The sequence below is a fragment of the Dermacentor albipictus genome, chromosome 2 (assembly GCF_038994185.2).
Source record: "Dermacentor albipictus isolate Rhodes 1998 colony chromosome 2, USDA_Dalb.pri_finalv2, whole genome shotgun sequence".
NCBI lineage: Eukaryota > Metazoa > Arthropoda > Arachnida > Ixodida > Ixodidae > Dermacentor > Dermacentor albipictus.
In genome coordinates, this window is record NC_091822.1 from 124,937,094 (window position 1) to 124,953,028 (window position 15,935).

General features: G+C 43.7%; 1 protein-coding gene across 7 annotated transcripts in view; it reads left to right on the forward strand.

Annotated features, from left to right (window-relative positions):
• LOC135910729 (CAP-Gly domain-containing linker protein 1-like) overlaps positions 1-15,935 on the forward strand; it is a 155,104-nt gene that overhangs the window by 94,341 nt on the left and 44,828 nt on the right. For 6 of the 7 annotated variants that reach the window (XM_065442778.2, XM_065442779.2, XM_065442776.2 and 3 more), the window contains 9 exons: positions 676-929; positions 2,239-2,464; positions 3,876-3,929; positions 5,775-5,873; positions 7,732-7,877; positions 8,700-8,760; positions 10,538-10,639; positions 14,948-15,055; positions 15,674-15,808. In XM_065442778.2, the coding sequence (XP_065298850.1) occupies positions 676-929; positions 2,239-2,464; positions 3,876-3,929; positions 5,775-5,873; positions 7,732-7,877; positions 8,700-8,760; positions 10,538-10,639; positions 14,948-15,055; positions 15,674-15,808 (1,185 nt within the window). The remainder of the gene's footprint in view (positions 1-675; positions 930-2,238; positions 2,465-3,875; positions 3,930-5,774; positions 5,874-7,731; positions 7,878-8,699; positions 8,761-10,537; positions 10,640-14,947; positions 15,056-15,673; positions 15,809-15,935) is intronic. The other variant, XM_065442777.2, reaches the window with a different exon arrangement.

Below are 15,935 nucleotides of genomic sequence, written 5' to 3' on the forward strand. Positions count from 1 at the left end.
GACTTTGCAGTGACCACGAGGTCTTTATATTAAACTACAGGGACGCTGCACAGTTCAAATGAGGGCTGAGGATAAAAAAGAAAGTTGGTTCTGCTGGGAATGGAAGGCATTGATTCTTGTTCTCAATTCCCTCTATTGGTAAAGTGTCTCGCCTAGCATACACGGGTGATGCCAGTGAGGCGAAATCTTCTAGGTTTTCGTGTGCTCATGTTTTCTTGTCACTTGCATGACTAGAACATCTTTTTTTCTTAGTTTTGTGTTGTGGTGTAAACTATGTTTTACATTACTAGGGGTAATGACTAGCTTGGCTGATGCGGTGAACTTTAGGCTGCATTCTTTTCTTATGTTAGAGCACATGCTGAAACTTTGTTGGAAGTCTATCAGTTTTAGCATGCTCGGATTTGTGATTTCTTTACTTTGAATCATCCATTAAGGTGATCCTACCTACTGTATCCCCACCCTGCTGCTATTCCTCATTTTACATCAAAGTAAAATTATATGTCAAACCAGTGCTTTTGCAAAACAGCACCACATGTCAGTAATAAGTGTAGATGCTCAACATTCTTTAGCAGCTTGATTGCAGTTGCCTAAATTGTTGCAGAGATTTTAAATGTTAGACTTTTCAGTAGGCAAAAGACAACTTAAGCTGGAATCTTGACTGGATCGGGCCTACAGGTGACCACCACAAGAGTGAGCTCCCCTACAGGAAGCACTCGGTCTTCTCCGCGGGCGGTCACCATGCACACGTTGACCACGACAACCGACTGTGGGTTGCGGGTTGGCGACCGTGTCATAGTGAACGCCTCCTCGGGCATGAAGGCTGGCACCCTGCGCTTCATTGGACCCACAGAGTTCGCCACAGGACAGTGGGCTGGTGTGGAGCTGGATGACCCTGTCGGCAAGAATGACGGCTCCGTTGCTGGAAAGAAGTGCGTCCTTCTTCAGTTATCCCACTGTGCCCTTTTATTTTTGTTAGCGTTACAATATTTTTGGCTGTTATACTTGGCTTGAGGCTCTTCTGGACGAGAGCAGGTTACCAGCTTTGCAGCTGCCAACACATATTTAACATTAGGGACATCGCAACTGGCTTCACAGATTCATTTCTGTCATGCAGTTTTTATCGGCTTTGGTTCTCGCACAGGCACATTTATTTCATTCAGCTTGCTGAACCTTAGGCAAGCATAGAAATGAGCACGCTGTTAACTTGCAGATGATAGGCTCACAACATTACACTTAGTCTAAGCCAATTGAAACAACACTTTGAAAGACATGCTCTTGACTCGTCATCATTATGACTGCACATTGCAACATTGCCATTATTAAAGGGACACCGAAGGCAAATATTAAGTCAATGTGGACTGTTAAAATACCATTCCAGAAACCTCGCAGTGATGAGAAACGACTTCGTTTAGAGAAAATCACGTCTGAAGAATACCTTTAGCGGAATTCAAATCACTCGCCCTGTTGATGTTGCATATGCCATCACCGCCCTTTGTTGCCGTTGGTCAGTAAAACGGTGCCCGACAGATGGTGCTACGGTTTTGTGCGCAAAACAAATGTGCGGCCTTGGAGAAACCGAGCCTCTACAAAGCATTGGATTTGCCACTGCAGCTGCTCTTGGTAAAGTGGCATGGATTGTTTGGTGATCTTGCAACATCACATGGATGTGGCATTCTCTGGTACTTGCAGTTTGTCTGAGTTTTGGGAGCCAGCAAAACCAGTGCAGAACTAAGTGATAACGAAACTACCGAAATGCAAAAGTGCAGGAGTTATAGAATTGAGAAAAAACAATCTTTCAACTGCCTGAATTGTTGTCTAGGGTAACATCAATGTGTTATTTTTTCTATGAATCGAATAGAACTGGACAAGTAGCATTTTCTTGTCTTATAATGCAATGCAATGTTCTTGTTATTATGAATGGTTCAGTATTAGTGACAGAATTATGATGAGGAGTGCCTACGTCACCGGGCTAGTGCTTCAGTGTCCCGGGGACTCTCAAATAGTGTCCTGCATTTACCTAAATTGCTTGATTACTAAAGTTCTGTTCATGATAATATTGGCACCTTAGACTTTCTCGAGCAATAATCTGTCACTTGAGCTTGACTCAATATTTGCCTTTAGGCTTTAGTGTCCCTTTAACTTTCTCTCAACTTCGAAGTTAGTTGAAATGACACAATGGGAGATGCAGGATAGGTTCTTCACCATATGATGTGGTTATGCTCCAACGTTATATCCCAGGTACTTCAGATGCCTGCCGCGGCATGGCCTCTTTGCACCCTTGCACAAGGTGGCCCGTGAGGGAGGCCACACCTCGACTACCACGACAACGACCACGCGCACAACGCGCATCACCTCGCAGCCGCGGCGTGCAGGTAGCCAAGAATCACTGCGCAGCTCCCTGAGCTCGGCCTCCGCCAGAGCCGGGGTAAGGCTGGGCGTCGCTGCACTAACCTCCCCTGCCAAGGTAATCCTCCCCCGCAGTCTTCCCGCCCACTCACCAGTCCACTCCTTGGTCTCTGCCATGCCTTCATTCCATTGTCTCGGCTGTTGGCCTGTCTCCTGTCGTGGGGCAGATTTCTCGAGTCTGCAGTTAACTAGTGCCGAGCTGTGTCAGCATTAGCCATGCATTCAGAAAAGAAGTGTAACATTGTCTCCTCAGTGCATTGGTAACAAACGTTTTGACAGCGCGCGGTACATTTCATTATTACTTGTGCCTGGCTTCTGTTGCACACCAAAGAAAAATTGTATATTGTGAATTGGGTATCATTACACTCGAGGTTTCCTCACTCCTTCATAGTAAAGGTTGTTGCTGTAAGCAAGAAAGAACAGCCAATGATTGAAGTCTTCTGTCTCGGTTCTCTTGTAATACCTATTTTGTCAAGTATTCAGAGGCACGGTAGTTACATACCTTATTGAGATTTAGCCTTCTACAAAGAGCAACAGATGTGTGCTTTGATTTGACAATATGAAGATACTACCTCATATCTGCTACTTAGGCACAATATTCAAACTAGGCTTGGCGGGATTTGCCCTCTTACGGAGCTGTCAGGCTTGCAGCCGAGACATGGAACATGAAAAGCTAGGGCCTCCTGCAAGCTGCCTGGTGTTTCACTCACTCGTGTTCTTTTCTCCCCCACACCTCTGCTGATTGTCTCCTTTCCCTAAACTGTCCAAGTAGTGGCTACTCAGTCCCTCTCCTTTGCTCAATCCCTCCACTGCTGGGAGTAACGTTCCACAGACACCTGCCACGGCTGCAGCGTGTGAACAGAAGCAATGCCTGCAAGGGAGAGAACGGTAAGGTGGATGCCATTTGCTGGCCAGCCCAGCCTCCCAGTGCTTCCGGCAGCTTAGCAAATTTCGCATCTAGCGAGCTGATCCTGCTCTAGTAACCGAACTCTCACTGTCTTCCTTTCACAATCCTTCTGCTTTCTCTTTTTACATCACATGCAGCTGAACCCGTGCTTTTTGGTGCTGTGTAAATGCAATTTGTCTGCTACATTCTGTATTTGAATGTGCAATCTATTGTTAAGGCTCTGAAGTGCCCCGAATTGCTGCTTTTCAGTAATCTCTAGTACTCATAATTTTAAATAATCAGTACTGCAATTATTGTGCTTGTAATGTTTCATAAAAGTGCTTTGCAACAAATGTTTAAATGTTTAACGTTAGTTTCAAGGGGCATTTGTTTTCATTTTCTGACTAAACTTTTGTATGTAACCACTTGTATAGTACTTTACCGGGTCTTGTTTTAATAACATACTTGTAGTGTTAACTCTGTAACAAATTACCCTTTTCCTTAAGCTTTTTTTTTTCTTCTAAATTCCATATAATTTCGTTATAGTGTCTGAAATATGATTTTAATTTTTTTGCACTTCCAGAAGTCTACTAAGCCGCTCACCTCACCTATGGTAGCGTCACAGAACTCCCTACAGGTGCGTAATCATTAGGGTAGCGTGTACAGGTATCTCCAATGACTTTCCTTGATGTTTAATCAAATTCAGTGCTATCATTTCTTGCCAAAATGCAGCTGCCAATGTGAAGTTTTGAAGAAAAGCTTTTGCTGATGTCATTTGTACTATTCGTGCTCACTGCGTGAATGCCGTTGTATGCATGTACATGTGTGCGTGTTTTGTTCCACTCCCACTTTTTCCCCATCCATCTTCGAGATTGTGCTCATGGCTGAGCCTTTCAACAGCACAAAAAAAAAAAAGAGACCTTTTCCCCAAGAACGCTTTCGCTTCAGGACGTGACGCCCCCGCTTGACGACCTTCTGAGGCCCATACGACGGATGGTTTTATGATGCGGAAGATCTACGCTTGGCTGGAGCTCCCACTGTACCCAAACGGCTGTCTTGGCTTCTGGCAGATTGCGACGCCATCTTCTGTCTTCCTCCTGTTTCCTTTTTCTCTGCCTCTCTCAAATAAAATAAACTTTTCTTTCACATCAGCCTGCAAGCCTCCACGAAGAAAGCAGAGCATCTAGTCTTAGCAGTTTGTTTCAATAAAATGTGGTAGTAGACACTGGAATGAGTTGTTGGCTCGCAATGTTTTTGAGACACTTTTCTTTTTTTTTTGAAGCTGCACGTCATTTTGATGACAACGCAGCTTAGGGACAGTTAGTCACTTGCATCTGAAATGCTGATCTCTGCCTTACACAAGAATGGTGGCATCAAACAGCTGTCTAACCTCATCTATGGCCCCTTGGGGTGGTTTCTTGCAGACGACCGACCCTGTCCTGGTATTGAAAATCAAGTACTTGTACACACGCACAGTTCACAAATCGTGGCTTCCATCGATGATTACGCAGACGACGCTTCAGTACTCCTGACACCTGCCAAGCTTAGACGTTCGCTAATAGATAAGGCTGGTCAATGCCATCTAGATGTGTTCTGGAGAAACTGCCAGTTGGGTTTCACTGCCCAGGTTTCCAATTTGAAATGAAGCGGCTCTTCTTGAGGAAAGGTTGTTCGATAATGCAAGCTATTCAGTTAAGCTGCTCGTAACCCTGGTCCTTTTGTGGTAATTGAGGCTGTACTCACTTTTAACATGCGCTAACATTGTAGGATAACATCTTCTCATAGAACAATTGTTCACTGCTGATATGTGACTGCGAGTAGAGTCTTATACGTGTGATGTTTAATATGGAATAATTTATTTGGCCTTTTTAACTGCTTTTGTGTGTTTGGAATAAAATGAAATGCCTTTGCACCCGACTCTGTTTGTTTTGCCTTGCATGGCATGTCTTAATGTGCACTGCATTGCACTCACTCATGTATGACTGCAGGTCATTTTGCAGTGCCACGTAAAGCTGCAGGGGTGTAAATCGGTACAACAGCCTCTCTCGCTGCCTCATATGGCTGTTCATCTCGATCGTGTTATGATCAAAATGTGGCTCTTTTTCAGAGTCCCCTAAAAAAAAAAAGTTTCCAGGCAGAGTTACACCACCAACTAGCTTCACATCAAGGCACTGAGGCCTACACTCTTGCATTCTTATGTAAAAAACTTCACATTGGCAGTTGAAGCTTTTGAAAAAGCCACACTTGAGGACGACACATATGAAAAATGTGAACATTCAGGTTTGAGGGCCGTTCTTGTGCATTGCGTCATTGAACTGTACACTTCTTCATCGGTGTCATTCATCTTCTGCAGCATGCACATTGTAGTGCCGAATCGGCCAAAACGTTTCAGTTGTCCTCAAGTGGAGGTTGCACCAGTGTTGAATGATGGTCAGTGCAGGAGCCGCGTAATCAATGCTTGCCCTCGTGCCATTGTTTCTAGGTGGCTCTGAAAGAGAAGGAAGAACATGTGGAGCAACTGCTTAAGGAGCGTGACCTCGAAAGGGCAGAGGTTGCCAGGGCCGCTGTGCAAGTTGAAGAGGTAACCGTAGTGCTCTTGAATACAAGTGTGCCAATTCGAACAAGCAGCTACAGTGATAACCTTTGAAGATGGCAGTGAAAGAAACAAGTGATCATTGTTAACACAGATAACATTAACTGTCATAAGGCCTGAAGTGTGAAGCATCTATATATGGCAAGGTGATAGTGAAAAGGGGAAGTGCAACTCGTCTTCACAGAGCATAAATAAAATTCTTTCTAGTTATACAGCCATTATCAACTGACAACAAAGATTTCTCTCTGAAATTTTGACAGCATTGATCTTATGATGCAACACAATGTGACAGGTCTGATAGTATGGTTGTCACCATACATTCAAATAGGAAGAAACAAAATCTTTCCATAGCTGATGGCAGGACTATTTATAGGGAGTTTCAGAAATAGGTGGTCCATAGTTGGGAGATGTTATCCACCAGGCGTACGAAAGAACTCGGAAGGCATACAAAGAAGTTTGAACTTTTAGGTATGTAAAGCTGCTTGACAATGCTATTTCAAAAACTTCTTGGTATGAAACCAACGTTGGCCCCAGTTTGTTGTTTTACAAATATCAATGCATTTTTATTTGTACGTGCATGAAGGATCTAATCGACCTGTGCATCTTTAAGCAGGTTGTTATGGATGAGCGGTTGCCCTGTCTTGCTTAAGGTTTTTGATCTCATCTCACATTTATTTTATTTATTTTATTTATTTAAAGTTTTCTTACAGGCCTCGTATTAGGCATTGGGAGAAGTATGAGGCATGAGAGTGAACATGGCATCATCATTATCAGTTCTTGTTGAAGCGAGCATTTTTTCTTAAAGAACATGTCATTCCGTTCGCTGCGAATGTCCTATTAGTACAATGTCTTCAAGGGCCACATTCAGGAGCAACTGTTCTAACAATGTCTTGAGATGCACATGGCGTCACTGAAGTTGAAAGAATTGTTCATAGTCGAAATATTTCTGGAGCCCATGCTGTGAATACACTGAACAACAGCTTGAAATTAAAATATCTTTTTATGCATTTTCTTTCACTGGTTTGCCCAGTTGGTACATGCTGTAAATGATGTCATGGAGTGTAATTATTCCATTTTCTGGAAGGTACTGCAAAGTCATAGATGGTACACTTTCTTTTGAAATGAGCTTCTGTGCTCGTCCATATTTTCTTATCTTTAGTGTGTTTTTGCTCAGTGTTTTGACATCGATGTAGTGCTGTGTTAACAAGCTTTAGATATCTACTGTTCTGGTCATTTGGGGGCATACCTATAGGTCTGTGCGAGTCAGCTGCTTGTCGTCAATGGCTTGTGCCTCGCATTCGTTTGTCGAACATAGTGCCACATTTGGTCAGAGAAGGTAACATGGTTTTGTCAGTCTGTGTACATATTGCTGTTTACAGAATATAGGACTATCAGAGCAGCAACATTCGTAGTTAGTTCTTGTGGTGCCAAGTTGAAGGACAACGTGCAAAACTATTATTGCCTGAACTATTATTGACTATGCTCTCATTGGTGGATGACATACTACGGGTGTTGGCAGCAACGTAATCTCCACAAGTGTTTATTGGCTTTTTTTTTTCATTTCCTTCAACAGGAACACTTGTGTAACACACAGACATTTCGAACATGAAATTGAACGCAGTGTCATAAGAGTTTGGTGCCAGCATAGCGGCTCATGCCCATGTCTTTCGTATTCTGGTACTCTGCGAAAGGCAACACACGTGTGGGCAAGCTCAGTCTCTCCCTTGGGCTTTTCTGGCCGCATTCTTGGTCTTCAGTATGTTAGTATTTCACTATCGGCGATGGATATATGGACATGTGAAAAATTTCTGAGGCTCTCCTCCGCTTTTGTGATGGCTTCGTGCAGACAGAGCAGCAGCTGGCAGCGCTCCGCACGGAACACCAGTGCTATGCGGAGGAGATGGAGCAGCGAGCTGCGTCTTTCCACCAGCTCTTGGAGGAGCATGAGCAGGAGCGAGCACGGCTCATGGCGCTGAACTCGGACCTCCAAAGGCAAGTGACCGTTTCATGTCCCGGGGTACTGTGTGTCCCATCTACGCCCACCAGGTCTTGTCGAAGTTGCCTTCATTATAGCGTCACACGATATGGGGATAAGGCAATGAAAAATAAATTATCTGAACAAAAAAGAAACACTTTATTGGGCGTACTTGTGTCGACAAGAAAAAGGACTAACTCTACAGCGATAGTTATGTCAAGCACTGTAGCTGTCTGTGAATCAGAGCTGAAGAGGTTCTTGCCTGGCTGCTATTTATACTTGATGTAGAAGTTTCTCTATGACGGCTAATGTATATGCATGAGCTGAAAACTTCGAGTTGAAGACGCACTCAGATAAATGATAACCGCATAGATTTGACACCACGCTGGTCACATGGTTGTACAAAAATAATGCAAGAACTTGTGCTTTGAAACACAAAACGATAAGAAGTTGCCTCAGTGTCGCTAATAAAACAAAAATAAAGCAAACACATTTTGCGGTGATAGCATTCATGTCAAAAAGCAAAAGTATGATGACGACTTGTAATGACAGGTGTGGTCTACTACATTAAAGGCGCATTAAATCAGACTGAGTGTCACAGTTATAATGCACTTTTACAATATTTTTTTTGTGATTTTAGTTGGGCCACACTCTGTACAGAATTCTGAACAAATTCTGATGTTTTAGCAGAAATCCTCACCTCCTATGTGAAAAATATGTTTTCAGGAGCGTGGCAGGGTGCTGTGATTTGCTGATTTTTGACTGTTTGTAGTTAGGTACAAAGCTGTGCTGTGCTTTTAGTGGAAATTGCCTTTCCTTACTTTTATTCTTTTCAACAGGAAAGTGGAAGACCTGCAGTTCCGCTTGGAGGAACAGGAAATTTTGCATTCGGACAATTATGTGAGTAGTGTTGTGCCGTGCATACATAGTTAGAATTGTGCTGAACAATTGCAGCTGTAGACTAGCAGCACCATGTGATCATTATGTGTTTTCGAAAAGGTAAAGAATTACTAGTTTTAATGTGAAGACAGGGCTAAATGTACAAATATTTCTTGTGGTAATACTAGGCCTTATTCCCAAAGCTTCAGTTTAGGTTGAGACAGTCAAGTAAAATGAGGGTCTCAACTCAGTTATCTCGGTTCTAAATTGTAACCTTTGCTGCATTTTTCATAACATTTTCATGAAAGTATTGTGGCAACCAGCTGCTGTAGCTCGGTGCCTGTACTGCTGTGCTGCTGAGCATTGAATCGCAGGTTGCATTCTTTGTAATTATGGCCACTTTGCCATGCGAGAAGTATGCAGCAATGTTTACCAACTGAGGATTTGAAGTCTAAGAAGCATTGATGCTCTACATAATCTGGAGTCATCCATGCATCACTGTCTGATAATTCAGGAGCAAATTGGGTGTATTCAGATCGGTAATTTGATCGATCAATGAAGCAGAGTGTAGTGGCGGTTGCTAGTGCCACATCACTGTGACCCACTGCTGCGGCTTAGCTGCTAAAGTATTATTTTGCTGAGCACAAGGTCAGAGTCAGATTCCTGGTTTTGCAGCTGCATTCTGGTTGGGGGTTCAGAGCAAAAACTCCTGCATTAAAAGCATTGGGCACATGTTAGAGAACCCTTCGTGGTCAAAATTGATATGGAGCCATCTACTATGGCATCTCTCATAGCTCATATGATGCTCTGGTATGTCAATCGGTCAATCAGTCAGTGAAAAAAAATCGCACAGAAACTCCTCTAGGAGTTGTCTAAGTATGCATAAGCATTTTGCCACTTGCTCATCTCCACATAACCCGTTGTCATTATCAATATTATGAATATGAATCTGGCCAGTACACACGACAGCGCTACGGTGATATGAACTGGTGCAGATGGTGCTGCAAGGAGCATTGATGACACAAGCAAAGTACTGCTGGTGGCAGCACCAGGTGTGCTGATGATGTTCCGATCATTACAAGCCGTTATCGCTCTTTAGTGCCTTATCAATCCGTGTTGAACCATTATGCACTGGGGCCAAACGGGATCAGGCACCGTATGGCACCGCTGCACTTACTGTACCCTGGAAGTGATCTGCATAGCTGACAAAGTGTGCCAAATGCTGATAGCTGTGCACGCTGTGTTCTCGCCACTTACTTAGCATTGAAGAGAGACGTGCGCGCCCCTATCTTGAAAGCGATCTGCAAAAGTGGCAGAGTGCGGCATCTGCCGAGAGCTCCGCAAGCGTTGTGTTCTTACCGCTTCATTGACGTTAAAGCAAGATGCAGCACAAAGGTGAATTCGCTGTTGCTGAGTGTGCTATTTTGAAAGCGATCGTCTTACGGGATGGACGAATGGACAATTTTCTCATTGTGCGCATTTAAAAAAAAATGTAGTGCTGCTTCTGTTGCCATGGTAAAAGAACAGTTTCAGGCTGGGTACCAGCATATTTCCCAGTGGTAGCGCGATTGTGTTTTGTGGAGGCTTTGGTAAAACTTCACTGTAAACTGATTGCATATACCCTGTGCAATATAAATGTGTGTTTATCCTGTATGGTAGTTTAATATGTTCTTACCAGCGAAATTGACTGTGCAGGTTCCCTAGTTGTAGCAATGTCTTATTATACTCTCTTGAGACACTTTGGCGTTGTATTCTTGCGGTGGAGTAATGATTATCCCCGGCACCTTTCTCTGCACAGACTGCAGCTACTGCGCAAGCGGAGAAAATTGCCAGACTTGAGAAGCAGCTACAGGAGTACAAAGACCAGCTGGAGGCGGCCAAACTGCAAAGCAGTGCCCAGGTGCGTCCGTGTGGCAGAGTGTGTGCCTTCGAGGTGGATCCACTTCGTCTTTTGAAAACCGAAACTGAAAGAAATCGAGGATTGTTTGGTAGATTATAAGTTTGGGAAAGCAGATAGGTTACTTTCACTGAGCACAAAAGAGTTGTACGATCAAACCTCAATGCGAATGCGAATGCGAACACAACAAATTGTCCGATCTAATAAAATATAAAATGGTTCTTCCTGATACTGACATGTAACGTATATATGCATATGTTATAAATTATAACGAAAGTTGAATATAATGAAAGTACAGTAAGATCTGGCTAATTCTAACTCATGAATACCAGAAATTTATTCAAATAAAATCACTAGCTTGCATTGAAAATCGTTTCTTTTTTTCCATCAATGTGCAGCGACATGTGCCAGAAGTCCAGGCTCCGTATAAAGTCCAAGTACGATAAGATAGTGCCTTGTGCGTGGTTTGTTGTGGGTACGAGGGAAAAGGCGTGAGAGTGAGTCATGAAGGATGGAAGGCACACAACCTACTCCCACGTGCCCAATGTTGGAGCTGACGCGATCGAGCGCACCCTAAGAGGGGGGTGTAGGTGAGCATGCGGTAAAGTGATCAAGTGCATGATAGTAGGAAACCACCCCAGCATGCATATGGTAATATGATAAGCGCACGCTGGGGTCTCCTTCGTGCTCCTTTTAAGCCAGATGGGAAAGGAGGGTGCGCACTGCTCTGCCTGCACCAGTTCGGTCTTGGCTCCTCACGAGTCATTCCTGGTGGTATGGCACGTGACATCACAGCAGCTAGCGATGCATTGGACGTTCACCTTTACGGCGAGTTTATCTGAAAAGCGGGGCACGGGAGATATTTTTATGGGAGATATTACTTGAAATAACTGTTGTGTGGTTTTAATGCATGCGCATTCTTTGGCAAGCTCCTCAGCCCTATCACGCGAAAAGTGTAATGCCTTGCATCTGCACAAAGACGTGTAATTTACAAAGTTAAGACATTTAATCATTATGATAGTGTAAATGTAGATGATTGGTAGCTTTTAAGTGATAAGAAATAATTTAAAGTAAAAAAATAAAATAAGACAAGAATAACCATAAAGGTACATAAGGCTCCTTAGAAAATGCTTGGGGAAGCTTACTGTCGGTGTGGGCCAACTGAAATTTGGGGTTGAGTCAACTTGAAATTTCGAGGTCGGCCAGCTCAAATTTAGTTGTGGGCCAACTTAAAATTCGGAAGTGGGCCAACTTGAAATTTGGATGTGGCCCAACTCAAATTTGGGAGTAGGCCAACTTGAATTTTGGGGTGGGGCAACTTAAATTTGGGGGCAGGCGAACTTAAATTTGGGAGTGGGCAAACTTAAATTTGGGAGTTGGCCAATTTTAAATTTAGAGGCAGGCCAACTTAAATTCAGGGATGAGTCAAGTTGAAACCTGGGAGTGGCCAAATTAAATTTGGGGGTGAGCCAAGCTGCCAAGTTGACCCAGAGTTGGGTCAACTGAAATTTGGGGTTGGCCCAACTTGAAATTTGTCTGCCAACCTAAATTTAGGGGTGGGTCGACTTGAAGTTTTGGGGTGGAGGGTGGCCCAACTGAAATTTGGGATGGGGGTTGGCCCTGCTTGCATTTGGGAGTAGGCCAACTTCAATTTTGGGGTAGCCCTACTTGATATTTGGGGTTGGTACATCTGAAATGTGGGCTTGGGCCATCTTGAAATTTGGGTGTGGGCCAAATTGAGATTTTGGGGTGGCCCACTGTCCACTTGAATGCCGCTGAGTGCCCTTTCAGTTATGAAAACCTCGCGGGCAAGCGAGAGTGTTGAGATGCTTGGCGGGCTCTCATTGGGCCTTACTGAGGCGGAGTCATAATGCAGGCGAGAGCGTGTATAGACAAGGAACACGTGCATAATACAGGCTTGCGACAGCGAGGGTGACATGGCATCGCGGTGATGCACCGTCTCCTCGTGCAATACCTCGTGCTACTGCGGCAGCTGGTGTTCCCTTTCGGCTGCTGTGCTCCGTCGGAAGCGCCGTTCTAGCTGAATTGGTATGATTGCATTGAAGGGACTGGATGCGGTGAGAAAATCTGACAATTCTCTACTAAAGCCTGAGAATTCTTTGCCACCAGAAAGGCCATGGGTTGCCGCACATAAGCTAGGAAAAGCAAGTAAGCAAAACTAAGCAAAAGCGAAGGCCACAGCCGAGCCAAACAATGCTTACACATTAGTAGACGATTCCCAGAATTTCTGCAGCTTTTTTGGAGTTCGAATTTGTGGGAGTTTTTCTCTATTCAAGTACACAGGGCTTTGCCGGGACCAACAGAACAGTTCGAATTATCCATCAATTCAAATTGAGTGATTTTTATTATTGGTATTTCACTGTATATTTATGTAAAATGTGATGTCATTATAACAAGGTTTAACTGTATTCAAGGCTAGTTCATAGAAACGAAAGACAAGTGGCAACAGCAGTTTCAAGTCTCCTGCCTTGGGCGTCAGCAATCGTGGCAACAGCTAGGCATGGCTAACCAAGTGCTGAACATTTTTAAGGAACATTTTTAATTTTTAATTTTCATTTGAAAGTAGCAACAGTTTTACTTCTACAGATCAGTCCTTCCCTCCTGCCTGAAATCTTTGCACTCAACACGTGATCAATGTAGCCACTGGGAAGGAAGACAAGATACAAGGGAAGTTTTGACTTACCAGAGAATAGTCTTATCCAAGCGTATCCATCACGAAATGCAAGGAGTGTCTAGTGAGGTAAAGAGGATGTGGTGGTGCTAGACAGATATGTGCACTTGGGTTTCGGCAGCATGACTTGACTTGGAACACTGTACTGACTTACAAATGGTGCCACTCCAGTTTGTGATATCACACGACTGCTGATGTCACTGATGTCTTGAGGTCACTGAACATCCATGGAATGGTGCAGGAGTTAGTTTTAGAGTTGGCCACTCAGAACAGTGATAAGAACTTGCACCAATATTATCATCATCATCATCATCATCATCATCATCGTCGTCGTCGTCGTCGTCATCGTCGTCGTCATCATCATCATCGTCATCATGATATATTTATGTTCCTGCAGGACCAAGGCTAGCAGAATGCACCAATATAATTGCAGTTACATTTTCTTTTTTTTTACTGAGATGCCAGCATGAGAAAGTACCTAGCATTATATTTGGAACCATGGCTTTGATGTTAAGATTCTATTTTTTAATTACGCTTCAGTGTGTCATTAGAGAGCTTTAGCTGTGCATTTACGGTCTCATCTGCTCAGACTGACGTGTGCTACCAATTTACACTCAACCATTTAGCCAGAACGCTGGTGCACGTGGCCCACAACACTTATACCGGCAGCAGAACATGCAACACTTCCCTTGCTCCTCTGTGAAGTCAATTTAGTGGAGCCTGAGAGTGCATCTACTTGGCTTCTTGGTTGTTTTGCAGCCAAGCTGTGTTGCTCCCATCTAGGGAACATGGTCTTGTGAAAAATTCAAAATCTACCCTGTTCCTTGCAGCACCTCAGCGCTTGAAATCTGAGTGGAGCGCAACGTAGGCAACACTCTGCGAAAACTGCATTAAGCTCTGTTACTGAGTGACTGCGCTCTGTGGGAGACCCAGCTTCTCGATGGCAGTTGGCTGAGGTCAGCAAATAGTGAAAGTCATCCATTCATCCACGTCAAGTCATCCACTTTACTCATCCATAATGAGTAAAGCGACGTGCGTCCATCGCCTGGGCTGGCATGCACTGTCTCGCCCCATACCACAGAGCTTCAGAATCATATTAAAACATCTTAACAAAGCATAATGAGGACCTGAGGCACGCATTGCAATGAAGAATCCTCCATCATACCATACCTGGAGGCTTTATTGTACGTGAATGGATATGGCTGCATTATGCATTGTTATTAGTTTGCTTTATAATCATATTAATATTATTTTTAAATTTTAGTTGTCAGAAAGAGACTCACTGTTACATTGCATCTGAGCAAATACTGCAAGTAATTACCAGTGGAGCACATCAGAACTCGAGGTTTTTCACACCATGGTTACTGTGCTGACAGCTACATTTTGAAGCAAAGACAAAGAGAGGCAGAAGTTTTTGCTAGTACTCTATGAAGGAAATTGAGGCTATGCTCTGCAAGGTGTCCCATTTTTCTCCGCGTCACCATTAAATCTGTCATGCATAGATTGCACTCTGGTATCAAAAGCCTCGTTGCTGCCTTTATCTGTCTTCTGTGATAGAACCTTGCTGCCAAACATGGGGTGGCTTTACAATTCGAGTGCTTTTTTTCTTTTCCACGCAGGATAATGGCATGCAAGAGCTCATGGTGCAGTACAAAAGTGAGGTGCAGAACTTGAAGGAAGCCCTGAGCCAAGCTGAAGCCAAGCTGTCCACATTTGAAGCTAAGCAGGTCAGTGCTGCATTTTGGGGATGCACCCTTACTGCAATGGATGGGCAATCTCGTGACTCAGCAAAACAAGGCAGATTGTTCAGTGCCTTTCAGCAAGTAATGCTAACTTGTGTTTTACTGTGTTGACCATCCTAACTATAATGCGCCAACAGCACTTTTTGAGAATGAAATGAAAAAGTTATTGAAATGAAATATTGTATGGTGCACACACTGTGTGCTCATATAACATTGCACTTCGTTAAAGCTTGCATAGAATTTTTCTTGTTTAGAAATACTTTAATACTTAAAAGATATTTTCAGGTGGCTCTACATCTGTGCTGTGCTGGATGTCAATGTTCCAAATGCTGTATCATTTCTGGCAAGCACTAGTGGCACCATTTTTTTCAATTTTGATATAAAAAGAATTTATATTTTTGCATTGACAAGCTTTTTGTAATGCATCCACTCATATCTGAAGTGTGAAATTTTGCTCAGAGGCTGCTTTAGATCTACGCTATCTGCAACTATGCTTTCTACGCAGTATAAAATTTTGCTGCATTTGACATTTAATTAGAGGACACCAAGATTCAGCTTGCTTATGATTTTCATGACTTGTCATTTTCTGCTGGCATGCTTCAGGTTGAAGACGGAAGCACAATAGGCAAGCTGCGGGAAGACCTCATATCAAGGGATGAGGCGCTGCTCCGACTGGAAGCCTCCCTGGAGCAGAAGTCCAAGGAACTGCTCGGTCTCAGGGACAATGCGGTCGAGCTTGTGAGTGACAGCCGTAGCTGCTTGTCAACTGCTGGGTGACACAAAGAGCTTCTTCACTTCTTGCTTGACTGTCCTCTCTTCGACCTTGCCTCAAAACATGCCTGTGTGTTTTGTTGGGTGGACCTGA